We start from the raw sequence: 23,293 nt of genomic DNA on the forward strand, positions 1-23,293 counted from the left end.
TGTTTCCCTGAGCAATACGTACTGAATATCTGTTATTTGAGGCATGTGACGGATGCTTAGGGAGATTTCTGGATGAACCAGAGCTTGCATCCTAAAATACAACCCTGGCATGTCACTCCTCTGCTTCAAACCTTTCAGTGCCCCCTCCACTGCCTCAGGATAAAACGCAAAGCTCCTTACCATGCTGACCTCTTTAAGCATCTCACTGCACCCACCACGGCTTCACGCACCTGTGTGCTAGCTCTACAGCATTTCAGTTCTCCGACGAGCCACGCTCGCTCTCAGCTCTGGGCCTTTGCACGTGCCCTCCACCCCACCTTCACCTAACCCTAGTTACTCATCGGGCCTCAGCTTGGATATCACTTCTTCCAGGAAGACTTCCTAAGTTGCCAAGTCTGAGTCAGGGACTGCCCCTCTCGGGCTCTGGTGGCACCTGTTATTGCCCTATCCTAACACTTCCACTGTCTGTAACTAACTTCTCTGTCTCCCTCACCAGACTGTGGGCTTTGGGAGGACAGGACCCCGTCTGCCTGATTTCTCGCTGTACCCCCAGCAGCTAAGACCAACTCTGGGAGACACCAAAGGTGTGCAGTAGACACTCATTAAGTGAACACCTGAATGAGTGAGGTGCCATATTTATGTACAGCAGGTGTCAGTGAACAAATGTCACACTGGGGCATCTGACTACCCAACGGTTAGAGTCACACCAATTCCAGACACACTTCCATCTTTGAAGTCCTTTATTCCCAGTAGTTCACATCAGTTATTCACCAAGCTAGAGCTTGTCATATTAATCAGAAATTCACTCATCTTTCCTTTGATACTGTATCTTGGCCTCACGTCCAAAACTGGGTTGGGGCCCCAAAGGTTGAAGAGCTCTCAGTCCGTCGCAGGGAGCGAGGGGCACCCTTGGGAGTCAGTCTCCAACTCCTAAAGTCTTATTTGGTTCATAGGCAAATGCTTGAGCAAGTTTAATACGTGACAGTCCAACAGTGAAATACATAAGACACAGTGCAATGGTTCCAGGCATTCGAGGGGAAAAAAGGGCACATTACACAAAGTCCCCTGGAGAAAATTCAGGCCATTCTCCATCTTTTCAATATACATTTTCTCACCCTTCAGTGACTTTTAATCTCATTCGCTGGTCTACGAGAAACCATAACTCATGTGCTACTGAACCCATTCTTATTTTCCCTTCATGAGACAGATTTGATTCCAAGTGTACTTCAGTTTTCTCCCTTACGCCTACAAGAACATCCAATTTTGCGCAGGTCCCTTTTAACGGCACTTAATAAATATACATTCTGGGACCTGACAAAACAGGCTGTCCTCGTTCAAACCACCTCTAAAGCTGCCTGTTCAAAACATCTGAGCTAGTACAAAGCTCAGACAGGGCATGTCCTAGCTTATAGTTGTGGCCATTTCTGACCCCACGACTATCTCGTCCACCACTACGTGGCTAGGGCAGAGGTCTCCAACCCTGGCCAGACACTAGAATTCTGGAGAACTTTTTGAATTCCTGAGGCTCGGGCTACACCCCAGACCAATTACATCAAAATCTCTGGGGGGGGGGGGCGGGGATCCTGGCGTCACTCATAGTTGAAAGCTGCCCAGATGACTACAGAGAGCAGCCATCTCGAGAAGCCCTGAGCTCGAGTTCCAGCACACAGGAGCTCTCACAAGCACTGTGGACCCACCAATGGATTTCCTACTTTATCATCTGCTCCTCCATGCTTCCTATTTGTATCAGAAAGCTGAGCAGGAAAGAGAAAGGAAAATGAGTCAAGAGCATCTGGTACAGTGAATTTGGCGCCAGGAAAGGGATGGTGGGGACTGAGTTTCTCTTGTATTATGCAGGCTTCAAGCTTTCAGAAGCCCAGAGGAGATGAGTTAAGGACTGACACAGACATGTCTCTATTTCTTAAAATTAGCCCTCCCAAAACCAGAGCTAACAGCTTTAGGCACTATATTATAATCACATAGAGATGTTCTTGGAAATAAGGCTAAACTGCCACCTGCTTTTACACACACTCTAACTTGGGCTGGTTCCAAAATTTGTAATTCATATTAAAGATCAGGCTGGATCACCTTTTCCCTCTTCTGTGAACCTGGCAATTTATCATAGCCCAGAGTGACAACCGAGAAGGGATGATCCAACAGCAGCTGCACCCAAAACTGCCTCTCTGTCTTCCTTGAACAGGAAGTGGTTTTCAATTTCCAGGTTCTAGAAAGGGATGACCATAGGGTTTGACCTCACTGAGTACAAGAGATTGGCTGCCTAGAACGCAAGAAGGATCCTGAGGTAGATCCTGGGTTTACGCGAAAGGATGCCATGTTGATTAACGACATCGGCCGTGGGCCTGGGCATGGGGCATGGCGGCAGGAATGCTTCCAGTGCAGGCAGGGCTGGCCGATGCTGGGGCCATCCTGACACCACTTCCAACACATCCTGCTTCCAACGGCAATTTACATTTATACCACACCCTGCAATGCAAGGAGCTTCCACATCCTTAGCCTCACGTCATTCTCACCGCAAAACTGTGAGTTAGGGCTTTATGGATGGGAAAACTGAGGTGGTGTCCTATGTCTAAGGTCCCACAGCCAAGTGACTTCACGTCCACTGTTGCCTCCAGGCCTTGGCAGGCTCTTGAAACCACTGGAGGTTCCTCTGGCTCCCCAGCTTCCAGAAACAGGAAACCAAGCCATTACCTAACCTCCCCCACCCACCAGGACTTTAACCACCTGAGGCACAGTTTCCCCTGTGATTTGCATGCGCCTTTGTCTCCAGTCCAGAGAACACAGCAGCAGTGTACAACTGCTGCCAGCAGCCTCGTGCGCCACACCTGACATACCCTCAAAATCCCCTCTTACCTGGAACAGCCTCTGACTTTGCCTACACACATTCCAGAACCGTGACTTGGTGACGCCCACTCCCAGGCCCCACCAAGAGTCTTCTGGGAACCTCTGCACTGCCCGGACAAGCCCGCTGGAGAGGGCTCCCAGAGTTCACCGCCCAAGACAACTCAGCTCCCAGCAGGGAGAAATAAAAGGTGACTGGTCGGCTATGGTGTCTCCTGATACCACATGTGGGGAGGGAACCGGCAGGCCAGCCCGTTCTGGACTTCTCCAGCGCCCCTCCCTGCAACCACAGAGCACACAGGCAGCATTCACCTGGGTGACCCACTCGCATGGGCAGGCCCAGATGGGGCAGAGGTAAGACTGGCCATCAGCTACAAGTCCTCATCAACTTGACCCGCCATCCAGGGTGTGAGACTCCAGGTTGGGGCAACCTCGTAAGCAGACATAACGAGTGGTCCTGGCTGGGGTCTTCCATGCCCACCCACGCCAGGCACTCTTCACGGCCCCCTCCTTTTCTGGGTGCCCTTCATCCCACTCTGGCCTGATCTCCCGTTCCACCCTCGCCTTCTCTTTGCTTTTCTTCTCTCCTGGGGTCATAGCCTCTAAGCCTCCCCCCTCTCTTGCCAAATGGGCTCCAAGGAGGGCACCCTAAGAGGGCAGACTCCAGCCCCACGGAGCCGGCCTTGGGGCCCTGGCCAGGAAGCTGGAAGGCACATATCCCCGCTGTCCGTCCACTTCCACAAGGCTCCACTCCGGGTTCCCCTTCTTGTCCTGGGCCTCCAGCACAGTCACTGGCTGGCCTGCCTGCAGACTCACTTCATGGCTGCTTCTGGCCAGAAAGGGGTACACTGCCACCACCTGAAACACATGGGGAGCGACACAGAAATGGTCAGGGTGGCAAAACAGACAAACCCAACCCAGAGAGGCTATTTATCCTGTTCCCTCCCACCTGACTCAGCGCCCATAGCTGGGCAGCCACCGCCTCCCAAGCACATCGTTTGTGCTAAAGACACGGCTACTTCTGCTCCTACCTTCCCTATGGCAGACTCTATTCCAGCACTTTGCCTGGTTTTGATTTTCACAATTCTATAATTCTCTTTGCCCCATTTTTCAGATAAGGAAATTGGGACTTGGAGAAGTAAAGAAATTTACTCAAAATCACACAGTAGTGAAGCTAGGCCTGTCTGGCCTCAGGACGAGTGCTCTCAGTCCACGCAGCCAACTCACTGAGCAGAGGACTCAGCACCCTCCCCGATGCCGCCCAGATCTAAGGGTGTCATCAGCCCAGGCCAGTTTCCCAGCTTGGAGTAGAGACAGGAGGTTTGGTGACTTGGTTATGTTTTGGGGAGAGGCATCAAACTGGAGTAAAAACTGGAGGGGAGGGCATTTATTAGGCTAATATTTCACCTCTCTGCGCCTCTGTTTTATCATCCGCAAAATGGGATTAGGGACAGCCTCCCCTCCAGGTAACTGTGGGAATTGAATGAATGAATGCCTGTGTCTGGTACATAGTAAGGGCTCAATAAACGCAGGCTGCTTTGACTATTTTTACCATTACTGTTATTACTGTGGACCAAGCCTCAGGACCAATCAGGAGCAAGGGAAGATGTGACCCCATGTGAGTCCCACTGAGCAGCCCCACAAACAAAAAGGAAACTGCTGATGTGTCTGCGTACATGGACAGCTGAGCTCACCCACGTGAGCCCCTGGGTGGGGGTTCCCAGAGACACTGCTCACCCTGGCTGGGGCTGGGCCTGAGTGGGATCCTTGAGGGTCCTTTGCTGATAGGTGGGACTGTCCAGCAGGAGGCAGCCTGGGTGCAATACTTCTGGCTAATGCTCCAGGATCTTGGCCTGAGTGGCTTCCTGGGAGAGTGTCACAAGCTAAACAGCACAGCTTCTGCAGGCTTCTATGCAGCCCACTCCAGGCTCCTCCAGCCGCCCTGGCCAGAGGCACCCCACAGCTATTCACTGCAAGCACGTCCTCATTGCCTCTGGGCTCCCGCCCCTCAGCCTGGGTTCTCTCTGTTGCTTAACTGTCACCTGCAAAGCTCTCCTTTCTGCTGACGGTAACTGTGAGCGTAGCCTCCATTTATGGAGGCTCACACAGGCCCGGCGGGGCTTCACAATCTCATCCAATCCTCACAGTGACCCCACTGAGCTTCTTCCCCCTTGGGGACTCTGTGCCTGAACAGCCAAATCCTTAAATAGCTTCCTATCAATTCTTTTTGTTTTGAGATATAATTCACATACCATAATATTCACCCTTTACAGGGTAAAATTCAGTAGTTTTTAATATGTTCACAAGGTTGTGTAACTATCACCCCTTCTAATTTCAGAACATCTTTATCACCCGCAAAAAGAAACCCCATACCAGCTAGCAGTCACTTCCCATGCCCTCTCCCCCGAGCCTCTGCCAATCACGGATCTACCTTCTGTCTCTATGCATTTGCCTATTCTGGACATTTCCTACGAACAGAATCATACGATACGTGGCCTTCTGTGTCTAAGTACATGTATCAGCACTCCATTCTTTTTTATGGCTGAATGATATTCATTTATATGGATATACCACATTTTGTTTATCCATTCTTCAGTTGATAGACACTTGGGTTGTTTCCACTTTTTGGCTATTATGAATAACGCTGCTATGAACATGCGTGTACATGTTTCCCATTGCTTTTAAGAGAAGACCAACACCCCTGCCAAGGCCACAAGGCCCTGCCAGCCTGGCCCTGCCCACCTGTCCAGCAGCACCTCATTCTCCCTGCCCCTCACTCTTTCCAGCCACAATGGCCTCACCCAGTTCCTCAGGGCCCCCTATCCTCCCCTGTCACTAGGCGTTTGCATTCTCTGTGTACGCTTTCTGGAGCACTCTTCCCATGTGCACCCCAAAACACCCCCTTTATCCAATTAATCCCTACTCACCCTTCAAATCAGAGAAAAAGCATCATTCCTCTCAGAAGAACCTTTGCTGAACCCCTCCCACACCCAGGGCTCTGGCACTTACTGTGTGATATTGTGATTTATAAGAAATACACATTGCTCATTCAGATGACCAAAATATATTTCTCATATATATTTGGTCTTCATCCATGGTTCTGGACTCACAGCTCCCCAAACCCTCAGAATTTCCTAAGTGTTGAGAGAGATAAAGGTATCGTTTGTGATGTGATGAGGTGACTTTTGGAAGCACCTAAGGATGGGGCTGGCTGCCAGGAGAGCCGACCACGTGATCAGCGGGTCGGAGCTTTCAGTCCCACCCTCTGACCTCCAGGCACAGGAGAGGGGCTGGAGGTTGAATCAATCACCAACGGCCACCAACGGCCAATGATTTAATCCATCACACCTATGTGATGAAGCCTCCATAAAGACCCAAAAGGAGAGGCTAAGAGAGCCTTCAGGTTGGTAAACACGTGGGGAATTGGGGAGAGGGCATGGACGCCCCCCACCTTCCCACATACCATCCCCTATACATCTCTTCCATCTGGCTGTTCCTGGTTGCATCATTTTATAGTAAACCAATAACCTAGTAAGTAAAATGTTTCTCTGAGTTCTGTGAGCCGCTCTAGCAAATCACTCAAACCCGAGAAGGGGGTCGTGGGGTCCTCTGATTTACCACCTGTCGGTCAGAAGCACAGGTGACAACCTGGACTTGAGATCAGTGTCTGCAGTGTGGGGGGACAGTCTAATAGGACTGAGGCCTTAACCTGTGGGGTCTGATGCTATCTCTGGGTAGATAGTGTCAGAAGTGAGCTGAATTGTGGGACATGCTGCTGGTGCTCAAGAATTCTTTGTTGGTGTGAGGAACACCCCCTCCCATTTTGGAAATTGGGTCCAGGAAGCTAATTCAACTGCTATAACTTTACGATTATTCATATGACTGTTTTATTAATTGCTGTTCTCCCCTCCCCAAGATTATAAATTTGAGGAAGGCCAGGACCGAGATTTACTTTTGCCCGTCATTTTCTCTCTCTCATCTAACACAGTGTCTGGCAAATACTGAATGAATGAATGAATGAACAAATGCCACTTGCCCTACTGATGGGCAGCAAAGGGTTAGCTCTCTGTTGTTGATGTGGCAGGGACAGGAGGCTCCCTTCTCCGGTCCACCTCTGGCCAGGACACTAATGTGGCCACTGATCAAGGCCATGGGCTCACAGGATGGTGGCCCCTCCAGAGGAGGAAAATCAAAGCCCCACTCTAGGTGGCCGTGGGGAGGCAAAACCCACCCCTCTCCCAGACTCACCTGGGTCATGGTTGGGACAGAAGAGACTGGCACTGGAGTGGGCTCTGGTGTTAGATGTCGGGAGTCCTCGTGAGGCCCCGCCTGTCCTCTGAGCTCCTTGTCCCTGTAGACGACGCGGTACAGCTCCAGTTTCCCAGCTGGCACATATCCTCGATGTCCTACAGGATATGTAGAACATTATCTGGCTGCAGAACAACCATCCCCATCCCTTTTAGCGGGAGAGGAAGTCACCACTGTTCGTGGATATGAATGCCCCCAGCACAGCTTCTCAGCCCTAAAGAGGACCTGAATAGGTAACCTGGGAACCTCACAAACCCACTTCCACCCCACCCCGCTTCCAGGGGTTTCCAGCTTCTGCTTACACACCCCCAGTGACACGTAGCTCATTCCCTGCTAAGGCAGCCCACTCCGTTTTAAACAGCTCTGACAGAGATACAAAGTTCTTCCTCGGACTGGTGTGAAAACTGCTTTCTTAGTCCCCTACCCCTCTAGGGGCAGCCCTAGCAAGGTTGCTTCCTTGACCCAGGACAGCCGGTTCTAGAAGGCAGAAATTGCCTTTCTCCTCCCCAAATGCCCCCAGTTCCTTCACATGTAGCGACTACCCCAGTGTTCCTCTGGCTGTTATCGTTATGAATGGCCAGCACTGCCCTAGAGCTTGCTAGGTACCAGGCCAGCATTTGATTATCTAGTCTTCCCACCAACTCTCCATTTTACGGCGGAGCCAACCGAGCTCAGAGAGGCTCCATGACTTCTCCAAGATCACACAGTTCGTAAAGTAGCAGAGCTGGGGTCCAAACCCAGTCCTCTTGACCCCAGGGGCCTCACTTTAATCTCCATGCAGCAGTTTTGCAAGTCGAGTCATGAGACTGTCCTTTCATGATTTCTGCTGGATTTGTACTGTTTCTTAATTTTTTAATAGACTCACTTTTTAAAACTTAGTCTTGCACCATACAATATGAATAAAATCCTGGTTTTATGTACTAGCTATGTTTTTTCTAATACACACTAAAATACTTAATAATTGCAATAAACTATCTGAAGGGGGAGAAACTCTACATAGACAGCACCACTCCCGCCAAGTAGTCCTGTGTGACCTGCATCTTGTGGTCACATGCCCTTCTCTGGAAGACACTCTGCTGGACCATCTCCTGCTGGGTTCACCTGCCTCCTGCCTCCTGCCCCGTTACACCGGGGCACCCAGAACTGAAGAGCACACCCAACGGCGTGGCAAGTGCAGAAGGAACAGGATAACCCCTCCCTCAATCTGGATGTCTGTCCACGTAGCTGGGATCCAAGCATCCCTGCTCCGCATATCTGCATCTTCCAGGGTGATGCTGAAGTTCTCTCCATACAGCTCCGTTACCCCAGTGGTCTGTGAGGTCCCCAGGGTAGGGTCCCTCTTCCTTGCATAGCACCCAGCAAACAGTAGGTGCTTGCTAACGGCTGTTGCAATGAAAGACTGAATTCCTCTTTTTGGCATTCCATGTACCACACTAAGCCAGCTGTGCCCCAAGCCCTGCATTTTCACCTCTGCTCATTCCCATGCAGGATTTGCACAGCCAGCCTGGCCACAGGAGTGCCTGCATCTCCCCACTGGCTCCTGTTGGGTGGTTTTCCCAGAGGGAGGAGAAGGGCTCACAAAGTCCCACGTACCCCCAGTGTCCACCAGCCAGCGGCTGCTATTGCCTTTGGTGTCCTTGTTTTGAAGGAGGGCCACAACTTGGCCCCGTGGCAGTGTCAGGTCCAGAGTCCCAGCCCCGCTGATGTTGCTTGTCACCTGGTACAGCTTTCCCGGGCCATACCTGCTCAGGAGGGCCTGCACTTGGCGTTCAGCCCCTGGAAGGAGCGGCTGGGGGAGGAGGGAGAGAGACAGACACAGGTGCGTGAGTGGGCGTGCAAAAGCCGGCTCCAACGTGTGCCCACATGCTGAGAGCCAGTTGCTCTGGGCCCATCCTGCCTCTGCCGCCAATGGGCCCATCCCAATCGGGGCAACAGTCTCCCTCTAACACATGGCTGGATTAGACGAGAAGCACATGCTCTTAGTATCGAACAGCATCTCAGAAGAAACCTCTAATTTCACCTCTAATATCCTTCCCAAGTCTAAATTTCTAGGATTTTCTAAAATTCTAATTCAGGTTCTGAAATTTCTTAGTTCCAACACTCCAGGAGTGCACCCCAAATTCTGCCCATAGCATCAAACTAAGTTATCCCACAGGAAAAGGCCTTACAGAGGTCTTTCAACCCCAAGGAGCAACATTATGAGCTCCATGTGGACACCACGCCTTACTCATCCAACATCTTTTTTTTTTAAAGATTTTATTTTATTTTTCCTTTTTCTCCCCAAAGCCCCCTGGTACATAGTTGTATATTCTTAGTTGTGGATCTTTCTAGTTGTGGCATGTGGGACACCGCCTCAGCATGGCCTGATGAGTGGCGCCATGTCCGCGCCCAGGATTCGAACCGGCAAAACCCTGGGCCGCCACAGTGGAGCTCACGAACTTAACCACTCGGTCACGGGGCCGGCCCCTCATCCGGCATCTTAAACAGCCAGCACAGGGCTGACACATGCAGACCCTCACACACGTGGGAGTAAAGGGAATGCTATCTTTTATTCCACGAGTTTTCAGTCCACAGGTATTTATTGAGCACCTGCTGTTTACAAGGCACGGTAAGCCTTGTGAATGGTATAGCAGGAACACAGGAGAGAGTTTTTCCCTGAAGGAAACTGCCGTCTAGCTGGAGAGAGAGACTCAGTGGCACTTTCAGCTCATCCAAAAATCTCCTGGCATTGCCTTTGTTTTTTCATTCACTGCTTCCCGCAAAAGTATCAGCAAGAAGGCACTCAGGGTGATTGGCCCATTTTTGTAAAATAAAGAAGAAACTAAAAATGTTGAATATAGATATACTATATATTATCTCTTATGATAAACAAATAGGTAGATAATGTATATGTATTCACCGTGTTCTACATGGCCATCTCTGGGTGGGAAGGTGCTGGGTGTAGGGCCGCCCTTCAGGGACATTTGGGCACAGACCCTGCCATTACCGATATTCCAATGGGTTCACTGAATGGGTTCAGGATCAAGAACCAGGAGGACCGATGTTTCTAAATAGGCCCTGACACGGAAGTGTGGAGACGGGGAGCTTTTTTTCAGGACAGTGGTGTCAAGGTGAGTACAAAAGCGAGTGGTGTAGCCAACATCGGTCCACTTTCTCTAGTCCAGCAGGCCCCCTGCTGTGCAGAGACCAGCAGCACTCCCTGGAGGGACTGGGGGACGTGTGTAAAGACATCACTGGGACTGCTCCTGTCCTGGATGGCCACCTCACATCTGTGGGTCCTGTACCCTTAGCCAAATAAGTCAGGAATTTATGTGCAGTGCGCACGCACACCTGTGTATGGCAGTGGGGGGTGTTCTGGGGAGAGATGGGGAAGGGGGGGTCTCTTCTCTTCCTACCAATTTATAACATACACTGGGATTATGCTGTTCCCATTTGTTTCTTCTTTTTGTTTTTCTGTGCCTTCTCTTTTTTCTACAATCAGCACGGACTGCTTTTCCAACAAGAAAAATGTTATTTTAAGCAGGGACAGGAGGTTCCCGTGACTCACGTGAGTGGCTGCTCTGTTCTGCTCCCAAGCTGCAGGGCCCATGGCCCACACCTCTGCCAGGGCAGTCTCAGTGTGGGGGGAGGAGGCAGGGACAGCTGCGACCTGAGAGGCATCAGCCGCCCCTTGGAGTAGACGTGCATCTCTGATGTCTTTGCCCTCCCCTGCACGCTGGCCCGACGTGAAGGTCGCCTGTATCTGTCTCTGGGTCCTTTACTTGTCTCTGGGTCCCCAGGCCCCCTTCTCCCTTCTGGGGAACCTTGGAGCTGTTTCCTGACCCCTCACTTCTCGTCTCCCATGGGCCTGGGTACATTCAGTCTTCTCACACCCGGGTTGTGTCACACTCTGGGAGCCCCTTCTCCCTCCAGCTACTTCAGTTACTTTAAAAACATATAAGACCTGGGTCTAGCCTCCAAGTGGACTGGAAGATACGCTTTCCTTCATTTTAGAGAAAAATACTTTAGCAAGAAAAGCACTTGGCTAGCCAAAGTTTTATAAACCATAAAGCAGCTGAAACACTGTCTTTTGCGACTAAAAATTCCACAGCAAAAAGAAAATTTAAATGACTCCTTACTCAAACTGTGTATTCACCCTGAGTGCTGGTACAGTCATACGTTGCTTAACATCAGGGACATGGTCTGGGAACACCTTGTTAGGCAATTTTGTCGTTGTGTGAACATCATAGAGTGCACTTACACACACCTAGATGGCACAGCCTACTACAGACGTAGGCTGTATGGTACTAACTTATGGGGCCACCAGTGTATGTATGGTCCGCCGTTGACTGAAACGTCATTATGTGGTGCATGACTGTATTTGAAGCAGGTTCAGTGAGGAGGTGGTGAGGAAACAGTAAATTTTGATGAAAAATTTGAAGAAGTTCCAGGTTTTTAGATGTTAGTGCCACTTGCCCATTATTATATCTAATTTCACTTAATATTAAAATGTTTGGGTTTTCTTATTCTTGATCTAAGAGTTCTATTCTGCTCTTATGCTTACTGGCCATGAAGAACAGGTGTGCATGGGGGTGTGAACCCCGCCTGACCCCACGCCCAGCTCGCAGGGAGAAAGGAGCCAGGGAGAGGGGCGATGTCCCCGCAGGTACCAGGAAACGCTGGGAAACGAAAAGGCAAAAGAAATAGGGGATTGGGCCTCCGCCCACCGGCAGGTGAAGGAGTGACGGTCTTTAGGATGGACAGTCTTTGTGGGGAAGGAAGGACACTTACTTGTATGGTAGGAGGTGGCAGCACTTTCTCGAAGTTCTTCTGAAAGGAGTGAAGCTGGTGACTGGTCTGGCCTAGTGCATCCTCCACCAGTTTCCTGAAGGCCAGCTCAGGGATGTGGTGGTGGGGTAGCTGGCGGGGGGACAGACACTGTCAGCAGAGCCTTCGTCGGGAGAGAGGGGACAGGGAGACCCTGGCAGTCCACACTCTGGCTCCAGGTATATTAAGATGGGCCTTTCTGTCACGGTCACCTGTTGTTTCTGTCTGCCTACTGCCCCACTTCCCTTTCAGAACGCATTCTGCTGGGGCGTTGAGTAGCACTGCCCATCCTGGCGCTCCAGCCCCAGGTCTGGCAGCCATGGCATCCTTTCTCCTATCCACCACGATCAGTCCAACGATTGGACAGTGGATCCAAGCAAGGCCAATTGAAATCCTCCCACCAGATCTAGAATATGAAGGCTGGAACAGCAGGGTCGCTCTTCCTTTGGATCCTGAGATGTAAAGGTAAACGCTTGCAGCTCTTGTGGGCCAGCTCTCCCATCATGCAGGAAAAAGCCTGCCTGAGAATAAAGCGAACCCAGAGAGGGAACCAGAGCTGGGGAAAGTCAGAGTCCTGACAACATCATTGGTACTGAATGCTGATGGGCCTGAGGCTGGGTTCCCTCAGGGCCTCCTATTTATATAAGTCAACATGGTCTTCTTTATGCCTGAGCTGGTTTGGAACCCAAGGAGCTCTGAGTAATGCTCCATCCTCAGACCTTGGTGCTGTTAGGCATCTCCTGCATTCTTATCACACACCCTAGGCATGAGAGAGACCCCGCAGCTAACAGAGACGTGTCCTTTCTGCTTGTCACTAAACTCACTGCTCTTGGTTCTGTCCTAGAGCCGCCCGCCCACCCCCAGGATGCAGACAGATTGAGGTTCTACCCTGCAGGCCCTTCCCAGGCCTCACAGGACTGGTCCAGGTGAATGGGCCATGGGCACAGACAAAGCTGGCATCATCACTGACAGGCCCTCACATTCTATATTACAGGGGCAACCAAGAAATGCCCTCCTTCTGCTTTTATAAAGTCGACCCCCCCCCCCCACTGGCATCCTGTAACACTCCCCAGCCCTGCACATCCCCTCCAAATAAACAGGGGTCTGGCAGCCCTGGAGAGAAAGCTAGAGGGCGGGGAGAGAATGAAAGGATCGTCTAATCAGATTTACCCTCTGCCTTCAGGGAAGAGAAATGCTTTTCTGCAGATGGCTCAGGCGTAACTCAATTCAAAAAGAGCATCTGAGACAGAACTAGAGACTAAATGCAGTGAGGGACAAAAAGCAGCAGCCCACAGTCCCAGCCCTCCTCAAGGAGGAGAAACAGCTTCATCCGTCACGCCAGCAGAAGGCAGACTCTGAGAATGCTTAGCAGGGGCACAACCTGAGGGCTGCTGGAAGATAGGGGATGGGGAGATGGGTTCTCCCACCTGGGGGAGGGGATTCTGAGAGCTTCATGGAGAGACTCATTCATCTGTCACATATCTAGGGAGTTCTTCCCATACACCACACACTGTGAAAGGCACTGGGGATGATGAGGAGGGGCATGCCAGGCCGAGGAAGCAGTCTGGGCAAAGGGACTGGGGTCACACTCAGACGTGGTGTGCTGGAGGTGAGGGCTACAGGCATAGAGTGGGACTATGAGCTGGAAAGGCAGTGAAGGGGTCAAATTTTAGAGGAATTTTCATGGAACAAACTGGATGGGAAAGCTGAGCTGGGCAACATGGAGCACAGGAGACAGCATGTGGTACAAGGAGTACTGAAATTACTCCGGAGGTTGGACCCACAGGCCATTCAGCTCTGATGCTGACATCAGAGAGAGATCTGAAAGCAGCTGAGTATTCTTGCCTATATCAACTCCAGTCTTCAAAATTCTAAAATCAAAGTTTGTACTTAGAGGTTTGTCCAAACCTCTCTGTGACCTATTTATGCTTTCAGCAGACAGCTCCTCTCACCAGCTGTCGAGCATTATGGTTCAGAGCCCAGGCTCTATAGAGTTGAACTGCCAGGGTTCAAATCCTACTAGCTGTGTGGCCTTGGGAAAGCTGCTTAGCCTCTCTGAGCCTCAGCTTCCTTTTGAAAGGAGGACAGTAAGAACACCAACTCTGTAGGGTTATTGTGAGGATTAAGAGAGAGAATACACAGAAGGTGCTCCACACAGATACACAGTAAGTACTCATGGGGGAGGCAGCTGCCAGAAGCAGTAACAGGAGCAGGAACACCAGCTCGAGACACTGACTCCTGACAGTATAGAAGGGACCTTGCCTCTGTCATCAACTTCTAATCCACCCCAGGGAGCAGTCCCAAGGTCTGCTATTTTCCCAGCAGAGCCTCCTCTGCTTCTGAGTTCCAGAACCTGGAAGTGCCTGGAATCCCAGTTCTATCCTTGCTTTCATGGTCTGATGCCATTAATGGAGGGAGAAGATGCACGAGAGAGAGCCAGGAGGTCCCCTGGGCTCCTCCTAAGCACCTGACGGCCTGTTTGGAAGGCCCAACCTCAGTCCATCCCAGCTCCTGCAAGCAGCGGCCTGCAAGGGCGACAAGGCCTTGCCTGGCTCTTCCCCAGAGGCGCCGCAGTCCCAGGGGCCTTACCTGAGCCAAGCTGCCCTCTGCCCTCTGCAGCACCTGCTTGGCAAGGTCCCTCTGGAGGGCCACGAACGTGCACAGGATCTGGCGCAGCCACTGCACGGCCAGCTGGTTAAACTGCGGGAGCTCGGCCACCAGCATGGAGTTGAGTGCCTGGTACGTGTGCCGGGCCACCTCCTCCTCGTAGGACACACTGCCCACCTCCAACAGCTTCTCTTCCACCCGCTCAAAGTCCAGGAGTTTGTCCAGACGCTTCTTGATCAGGTTCTGAGGGCCGGCCAGGGTTTTGGCCAGGCTGCACAGTGGCTGCCACACCAGGCCTTCCAGCCGCCGCTTCTGTGGGGAAGGGTGGGCTTGGGAGGCTGGGAAGGAAGTGGCAGAGGGCAGGCACTGGGAAGGGGCTGGGAGATAGGCAGGACCAGGCTCCAGTCCCACCCCTACGAACTAGCTGTGACCTCCAGCATGTTTTCTAACCTTTCTGGGGCTCTCAATGTGCCCACCTGAATACATATAAGCCAATACATGTAAGCCAATACATGTAAGGAGCTTAGCAGAGTGCCGGGCACAGAGCAAGTATTCAGTGTATGTCACTTCATATCATCACCGTGCACAGATCTTGAAAAAGATTTTGTATCGAGTGGTATCAAAAGCACAGTCTTTAGGGCTCAGATGCCAGCTTGCCAGTGACATCTGAATAACCCAGGAGGGCACCCTCTCTGGGCCTGAAGCTCTCATGCGCAGAATGGGGCTATTAATAGTATCTGCCTCATAAGCCATGTTGCAAGGATTAAATGAGGTGAAGAATGTAAAGGGCTTAGCGCAGTGCCTGGCGGATAGAGAGGCTCCACAAACGTTAGCTGCAGCTATTTTTATCAGGAGAATGCACTGATGATAATCTCCGTCCTGCTCACTATCCGGGTGGTTATGAGCGTGACAATCCTGTGAACTGCCTGACGTCGAAATACCATTCTTTCAGGCTCTGCCACCTGCCCACCAAAGAAAGGGGAGCGGAGAAGTCCCACTCACAAACTCCGGGAAGGCCTGGAGCTGGAGGTCTCTCGTCAGGCTGCAGTACTGCACCACCGGCCCCCCGCCGACGTCCAGGTCACACTCCTGCGGCCGGAAGTGGAGGAAAGCCTGGACCGGGGCGGATGGGGGACAGCGAATCACAGCCTGTCGTGGCCATCTCACACCTGAATCCCTCTCCACCATGCCCCCTCAGAGGTTGTCCAGGCTGTCCGCACACCTGCCATGACAGGGAAGCACACAGCCTATTCTGTCCTTGCACATCTTGAGTGATTAGAGAGTTCTTCCCTAGACTGAGCCAACATCTTTCTCCCTATTCCAGTGCTTCCCAAACTGCACATATTTGCCCATCACCTTTGTGATTTTTTTTTTGCCATGTCCATATTCCACATGTTCTAGTAATACTTTTCTTTAAATCAACTAACTATTCCTATTTAAGTCAATGCATTAGGGGGCTGGCCCCATGGCTGAGTGTTAAGTTTGTGCGCTCCGCTTTGGCGGCCCAGGGTTTCACGGGTTCGATCCTGGGTGCAGACATGGCACTGCTCACCAAGCCATGCTGAGGCGGCATCCCACATGCCACAACTAGAAGGACCCACAACTAGAATATACAACTATGTACTGAGGGACTTCAGGGAGAAGGAAAAAAAACAAAAGGAAGATTGGCAACAGATGTTAGCTCAGGGCCAATCTTTAAAATAAACAAACAAACAAATGCATTAAAAAAAAACCACCTTATGTCACAACCATAAGGGGAAAGCCAGTAATAATCACCATAAGTAGGCATGTATGAATAATAGCTATAAAAACAAACACTGTTATTAAGTTCTGTCTGGACGTCACTGCCTGCTGCTCCCAGCCGGAGACCTGCTCCATCTGTGTCAGACACGCCAGCGAAAGGCTTTTCTTAGACTCAGGGAATTGAAAGAGGGAGTCGCCTTCTCACTTGGGGATCCACGTCAACACTGTACCTGTTGTGTTAAGTCCTGCATCTATGGAAATGCAGCCTTATATATATATATACGTCCAAATGTCCACAGACCCTACAAAGCCAGCTGTCTCTCCCCAGGCCCCACGATTCCTTCTTAGGACACAGCTCTGAATGCCTTCCCCTTCTGGTTCACTGTGTTGCTCAGACCCTTCCACTGGGGGTCCAGGATGGAGCAGGAATACGCAGCGAGCTCTCCCCACACGGGAGCGTGGCCCTGTGACCTCACTCCTTTTACACACTCCCGATAAGGCCACCCCAAATCCCACTATCCAAAGAGCCTGTTATCGTCTGACTACGCTGGTCTGCGCAAACAGATGTGATTAACAACAAAACCATGTAAAAGGGACGGAGTGGAAGCAATGAGTCAGCAGCAATGACAAGAATGAAGGGGGATCTGGGCACAAGGAAAATGACATGCTGGACGGTCACGCAAACTGGTGTTCCTGCGGGCTGAATGCAGTGTGTAGAAATATATTGTCTTGGGCCTGCAGAGCATTTAAATTTCTATTTAATTAGTTGCTCACGTGGATACATCATGAGATTTCACCTGCAAGTCTGAATTTCCACGGTTTTTTTCTTAAAATCGGAAGAGCAGACTACACTGAGTCTACCTTCCCACAGAGCAGAGACTCCCCTGAGATTTTATCCCCTTTTAGATTTTATTCCTTCCTTCCTTCATTCAGTCATTCAAATCCCAAATATTTTTATAAATTTCACTACTGGAAAGTCTCATAAAGTGTCTGTTAGATATTCAGCCTCACACATACGTACACATTTCACTCAATAATATTACTTGCCAGGCCCCTCCAGGTTCCTGAGTTTGTCACCTGCTCCAGGTGCTGGTCTGGAAGGGTCCCTCTGGAGGGCTCTGAGCGCAGTGAATTTTGACCCTGCCCAGTGAGAACCTCACCCCCTGAGAGCTCAACGGGCTACTCAGAGCTCATGCCCTACTCAGACGCCCTGGGGGCTGAGGAGCCCTCGCACATGGCCCTGCTTCTGGCCTGCAGCCAGTGACTAGATGACCACCTCCTTTGGGCTCCTGTAGCTGGTGCCTTTGCCAGCTTGTCCGATGAGCCCCACATACCTCCTGCCTGGGGAACCCGGCCCAGCCCAGCCCATTATTAACGGCAGGCAGGATCCTCACCTCCAGATTATCCAGGTAGGCAGCCACATTGTTCTTCGTCTCCTTTACACACAGCGACACCCAGTGGAACCTTTCTTCTAAATCATCAAATTCTTTGTCTTCCGTCTGGCGGTAAAGTTATGCTCGTGAGGGCCCAGAACATCCACACAGGGGAAAGGTACATCCCACACCCATGTCCCAAGTCCTCACTGGGATCACATCAACAGACCCGCGCATCAGAATCACTTCCCCCAGCCCCCAAGCTGAGCGGGATGGTTAGAGGCAGTGAGTGCAGCTTAGTGGTTTTATATTCAGACCATGGAATCAAACACTCAAGCATATGAGTCCTGGTTCATTTGCTTCTTAGCTGTGTGACCCTAGGCAGATATTTTACCCTCTCTGGGCCTGTCTTCTCATCTGCAAAATGGGGTAATAGGAACACCTACTTCACTGTGGATCAAATAACACCTGGTTCAGAGTAAATACTCAATCTTGGTCTGCCCAGACCCAGAGATTAGCACTTCTCCTATCTGTATAAAGAGATGCTCAGGGAAAGAGTAGCACAAGATGCAGTGGAGAAAGCCCTCCCCTGGCTCTTCAGAATCAAGTGGGGGTGCCAACTCTGTCTCTTCCTGGCTATGCAACGCTGGGAAGTCACTTCACTCCCTCAGCCTCAGTTTCCCTCATCTCCACAAGGAGTCTAAGCCCCCTGCCTTGCCCACTGACAGTCTTGCCCCTTGGGATGGTTGGGACGAGACCCTTGCTGCCCATGCTCACCCTGGGCACGAGCCCCGCCTCCTGCTTCAGCAGCTGGCTCAGCCGGGTGGTCTTTTTGGAGAGGGTGTGCGTGTTGATGCGGGCCAGGCGCTCCCGGAGGGTCAGCTGCTCCACCCTGGTGTACTTGGAGGCTGCAGGGACAGGGGAGAGGCAGGGTTCGGGGACCAAAGCTGACCCAGGAAAGCAGGCGTCCCTGACACACCAGGCCAGGCACCCGCTTGGGCCCACTTCTCAAACATCAGGGTCACGCCCATCACCACGCTGGGCATGGAGGAAAAGCACAGGGCTCGGAGCCCTCCCTTTGAATGGAAGCTGTGGTGAACAGCTCCCTGCCTGCTTGACTTTGCCAAGCCACCACTTCTTGAGCCTCAGTTTCCTCATCTGTAAACGAGGCTCACCACCTCACAGGATTGCTGGGAGGATCCCATAAGACGATGGGTCTGAATGTACTTTCTAAAGAAGAACCCAAGCGGGAGGTGATTGGCCTGAGGTCCCTCAGCCAGTGTGAGCCAGGCCGGGTGGGAACCACGCTTTCTCAGTCCTGGCTCAGGCTTTCCCCCCATGTGCCACCTCCTGACCTGGATGGAGAAGCAAGTGAGGAAAAAATCCGAAATTGCCAGATGGAGTCTGGTGTGGGAGGGAAGACCACGGGCCTGAGAGTGAAAGCTAGCTCTGTCCCTTACCTGCTCTGTTACCTGGAGCAAAGGACTGAAGCTCTCATTTTACCCAACTGTGAAATGGGGCTGACAGTGCCACCCTCAGAGGGCTATTGTAAGGATCAAACATGACAACGAATAAAAAATGCATCACAGTTAGCCCTTAAGAAACATTAGCAAAATTATCCGTATTACGTGCCTCAGTTGTGCAACTGAGTTTCTCTCTACTCGGGACACGGCTTCATTTTCCAAACCTTTCTGTTTCAACAGCCTGAGAGGCACAGTTCCCCACCTTCCTCTGCCCCTCACCCCCACCCCAGGATACACAATGCTCTCTGCCTCCCCAGTGTTTGTTTCTCCTCCACAGTATAGCAGCCACGTGGTTTTGATAGGACTGACCTCACTTTAGCTCAAGGAGTGGGTGCTGACTGGTATAAGCCAATTCATATAGTCCCATCCGCTGGCTACAGTGATTGGTTCAAAGAAGGGTACATAACAAGACCTAAGCCAATCAGCTCATGGCATTCGCCTAACCATAGTGATTGGTTCAGGGTGAGCACACGACCCAAACGGGTCCTATCAGAGTGAAGCTACAATTTAATTTTTACTGTTAAGGGGAGAAAGGTCCTGTCTTGTCCTGAAGGGTGTGGCTGCAGACGTGAGTCTTGGAACAGCTATAGCTATTTACTACTATGAGGGAGGCCAGCCTGAAGAGGAAGAGGACACACAGTAAAGAGTAGAGACAAGAGAATTACAGGGAAATGAAGCCAGCACCCTAATCAAGCCCTACCTAAAGCCCACATTATCTCTGGACTTGTAGTTACATGAGCTACTACATGCCCTCTATTGGTGAAGCCAGTTTGAGATGAGTCTTTTGGTAACTAGCAGCATTCTCACTGCTCTACCCTAAATGTCCTGAGTCCTTACCCACTTCTTTGCGCCTCTTGTATTCATTGATGTTGGCGTTCACATCCTGGAGGGCATGGGTAGCCCTCTGAAGGACAGGGTAGGCGCTGGCATCAGGGAGTGTGTTCTCCAGGATTTTCTGCAGCAGCAATGGGTACTTGGTAATCCTCTGCAGAGGGATTACCAGTAAGAAACTGAGGCCTGAGGATCCAGCTTGTGGCCTGAAGGAGAAGGCGGGTGTTAGGTCAGTGAAGCCCATCCCTGGGGGAACCAGAGGGCCTGGGCTCTAGCCCCAGCTCTGCCAACTGTGTGATCTCAGGCAAGTCCCCCTCCTTCTGTGGTCCTCAGTTTCCCCATCTATAATTCCTGAGGTCTAGCTGTTGGACGAGTGCTGCTAGTTCTCGCTTTGCCCCTTTCTGGGCCTTGGTTCCCTGTCTGTACCAAACGCAGTGGTCAGTTCTCTGCCTGAGCTCAGCTTACTTGTCTCTCGACAAGAGACACAGCTGACCACTCCCTCTTCCTCAAAACACTTTCTTCTTTCAGCCCCAGAGGTGTCCTTTGTCCAGCTTCTCATACTCCACAGGCTGCTCTCTTGGCCTCCTCTGCCGGCCTCTCTCCAATGCCAGGGTGCCCTGGGCCTCCTCTCCTCCCTCTCCACTCACTCTCTGCCTGATCTCACTTAGTCTTACGGCTTTACACACGTCCCAAACCCAGATCTCCACTTCCAACTTCTGCCCAGAGCTCCAGACTCACACGGTCCACTGCCTGCTTCTCATCCCCGCTGGGGGACATCCCAAACACAACTCTACGTGCTGGTCGGTCATCCACATGATATTTCATTAATGAAATGGTTCTGCTGCTTTAAAAAAGAAGTTTTTAAAATCACAGGAACTTAATGTTTAGAGATGCATTCAAAGCATTTAAAGGTAAAAAGTCATCTGCATTTTCCTTTAAATAGTTGAGCATGAAAATAGATGAAGCAAAAAAAACATAACACTGGTTCATTTCAGGTGGTGGGTATATGAGCGTTCATTACATCCTTCTATTTCATTAAAAAAAGTAAAAAAGAAAACAAAACACAGGAACTAATAGTGTCCAGGTCCCTTCCAGATGTACCATTTGTTGCATCGATGACTATTTCTAGTTCCTTTCTCGATGACATCTGGAATTTGCAGAAAGAGCCCCTGAGTCAATGGCATCTAAGAAGAGGCTGCAACAGTCTTGCCTTGATCATGACCAGACCCACATTCTGAGAAACCCACGAGGCCTTCAAACCTCAGTGTCCAAGTGTGTCTCCTCCAAGATGACTCACGGACACAGCTCAGGACCGTTTTCTGGCCCCCTCTCCATGGCACCCTTGCCTCTGGCTCCTCTTTCTATGGAAAAATCTCCAGACCAAATGTCCAGGAAAGATCAACCACGAGGCTAAGGGTAGGCAGGGCAGGTGGGAGCCCCCTCATTAGCTGCAGGGGGTAGGAAGCAGGGGTGGGACTCTCTCTCAGGACACACCTACACTGACCACGTGTTCTCACCACGGGTTTTCTAGTGCTTGGTTGACCACGGGCAGGGGAGGTGGAAACAGTTAGCAGATATTTGTAAAACTGTCCTCTGGGCTTACTTTGCATGGGAAAGGGCCAACTACCTCCTGGGGATAGCTGTTCCCTCACAAATCAGAGGGTAGGGGGTCTTCCAAGAGACAATCACAGCTCTTCCCCACAATCATCGAGGAGTCAGTACAGAATTACAGCAGCCTCTGACACGGACAGCCTTTCTTAGGTAATTTGGAGAAAAGATTTCACGCAGCCTTTCAGACAGCCAACAAAAACTGAAAGACAATCCCCAGAGCTGGGTGAGTGTGGGAAAACAGGCACTCTTACATTCTCTTCATGGGAGTATCAGTTGGAGAGAGCTTTTTGGAGCACGGTTTGGCAATTTGCGAAAGGTACAAACCCTCCGTTCCATTAATCCTACTCTAGAAATCTACCCACAGAAATATCAACTCAAGAGAGCAGGGATGAAGGCAGAAGTTATTCTGCAACTCTATTTATGACAGTAAAAAACTGGAAACAACCCAAATATCCATCAATAGGGCAATGGTCAAATAAACCACAGCCTATGAGCTGCCATGGATAGGAATTCTACACAATCATTACAAAGAACATGGTAGAACTATTCGTACTGTCGTGAAAAGATATTCATGACCATGGTTAAGTGAAAAAGAAAGTTCTAGAACTGCATGTATAGTAGGAGCCCTTTTAAAAATTCATTCTATCTATCTATCCATCCATCCATCCATCCATCCATCCATCTATCTAGACTTTCCCATGGAATGTGTGCTTCCTGTCTGTCTGCCTACCTGTCTGTAAATATACAGAAACTTGGGTGGAAAATGTTAAGTACTAGGGGGAAGGACAGGGAAACAGGAGACCAAGAAGGGATGGACTTTTACTCTTTTAGTTTACATACCTGTGTATTATTTGAATTTTCCTTTTTTCAACAAGCATGCATTACTTTTCTATTTAAAGCAAACAAAAATTGCCAATAAAGGAAAACAAAGGAAATTATTTGCCGTCTCCAAACACTCTGCCTCAGCCATCATTCTGGAAGTGCGGGTGCTTTGTGCTGGACTGATGCGCCTCTGCACTGCAGCCTCCTCCCACCCCGATGGCTACCCCATTACAACAGTCCTACCTAAGGCAGCACTCCCTACCCACGCAAGGATGAGCCTGTGATCCCCTCGCCTTTAGCTGGGAAGCTCTGCCTTAAGACACAGGCTAAACTGAACACCCACTCACCCACCCAAAGAAAGGGTGGGAGGCAGCATGCATTTTGGAATCACAAAGAATCTGATTAGATGGTGCCATCTATCCTAACTGGCTGAGAAAGAACCATTTATGGCTGGTGTGGTGATTCCAGGTGGCCAAGTTCCAGAAACATTCCCATGATCATCAGCACAAGAAAGCGGGGATTACTGCGTCAAGATGGAGGAGATCAGAAGTCACGCTGACGGGAAGAACATCATTCCTGGTGCAACATTAGACCAGAGGTTCTCATCGAGGCCATTTTGGAAACCTGTAGACTCGGGGGTGCTCCAGGCATTTCGTGGGCAGGGAGCGAGGACGCAGGACACCCTGCGAGGACAGACCTGTACTGTGGAGAACTGTCTATGTCTCAGATGGCCCTCGGAGCATTCAGAGACTGAATGAAAGCCTTGAAATGTGCTGCGATGTCAAGAACTGAGACATTTTTTGCGACACT

The 23,293-nt window shown here is 50.7% G+C and overlaps 1 protein-coding gene across 10 annotated transcripts in view; it reads right to left on the reverse strand.

Annotated features, from left to right (window-relative positions):
• Positions 1-722: 722 nt before the first annotated feature.
• Positions 723-23,293, reverse strand: part of ARHGEF37 (Rho guanine nucleotide exchange factor 37) — a 50,442-nt gene continuing 27,871 nt past the window's right edge. For all 10 annotated transcript variants that reach the window (XM_014852609.3, XM_044777847.2, XM_070517205.1 and 7 more), the window contains 9 exons: positions 20,057-20,256; positions 18,474-18,604; positions 17,718-17,822; positions 15,583-15,693; positions 14,563-14,892; positions 11,938-12,066; positions 8,761-8,956; positions 7,108-7,265; positions 723-3,717 (listed from right to left, as the gene is read on the reverse strand). In XM_014852609.3, the coding sequence (XP_014708095.1) occupies positions 3,508-3,717; positions 7,108-7,265; positions 8,761-8,956; positions 11,938-12,066; positions 14,563-14,892; positions 15,583-15,693; positions 17,718-17,822; positions 18,474-18,604; positions 20,057-20,256 (1,570 nt within the window). In that variant the 3' untranslated portion in view covers positions 723-3,507. The remainder of the gene's footprint in view (positions 3,718-7,107; positions 7,266-8,760; positions 8,957-11,937; positions 12,067-14,562; positions 14,893-15,582; positions 15,694-17,717; positions 17,823-18,473; positions 18,605-20,056; positions 20,257-23,293) is intronic.

The sequence above is a fragment of the Equus asinus genome, chromosome 9, assembly GCF_041296235.1.
Source record: "Equus asinus isolate D_3611 breed Donkey chromosome 9, EquAss-T2T_v2, whole genome shotgun sequence".
Classification (NCBI taxonomy): domain Eukaryota; kingdom Metazoa; phylum Chordata; class Mammalia; order Perissodactyla; family Equidae; genus Equus; species Equus asinus.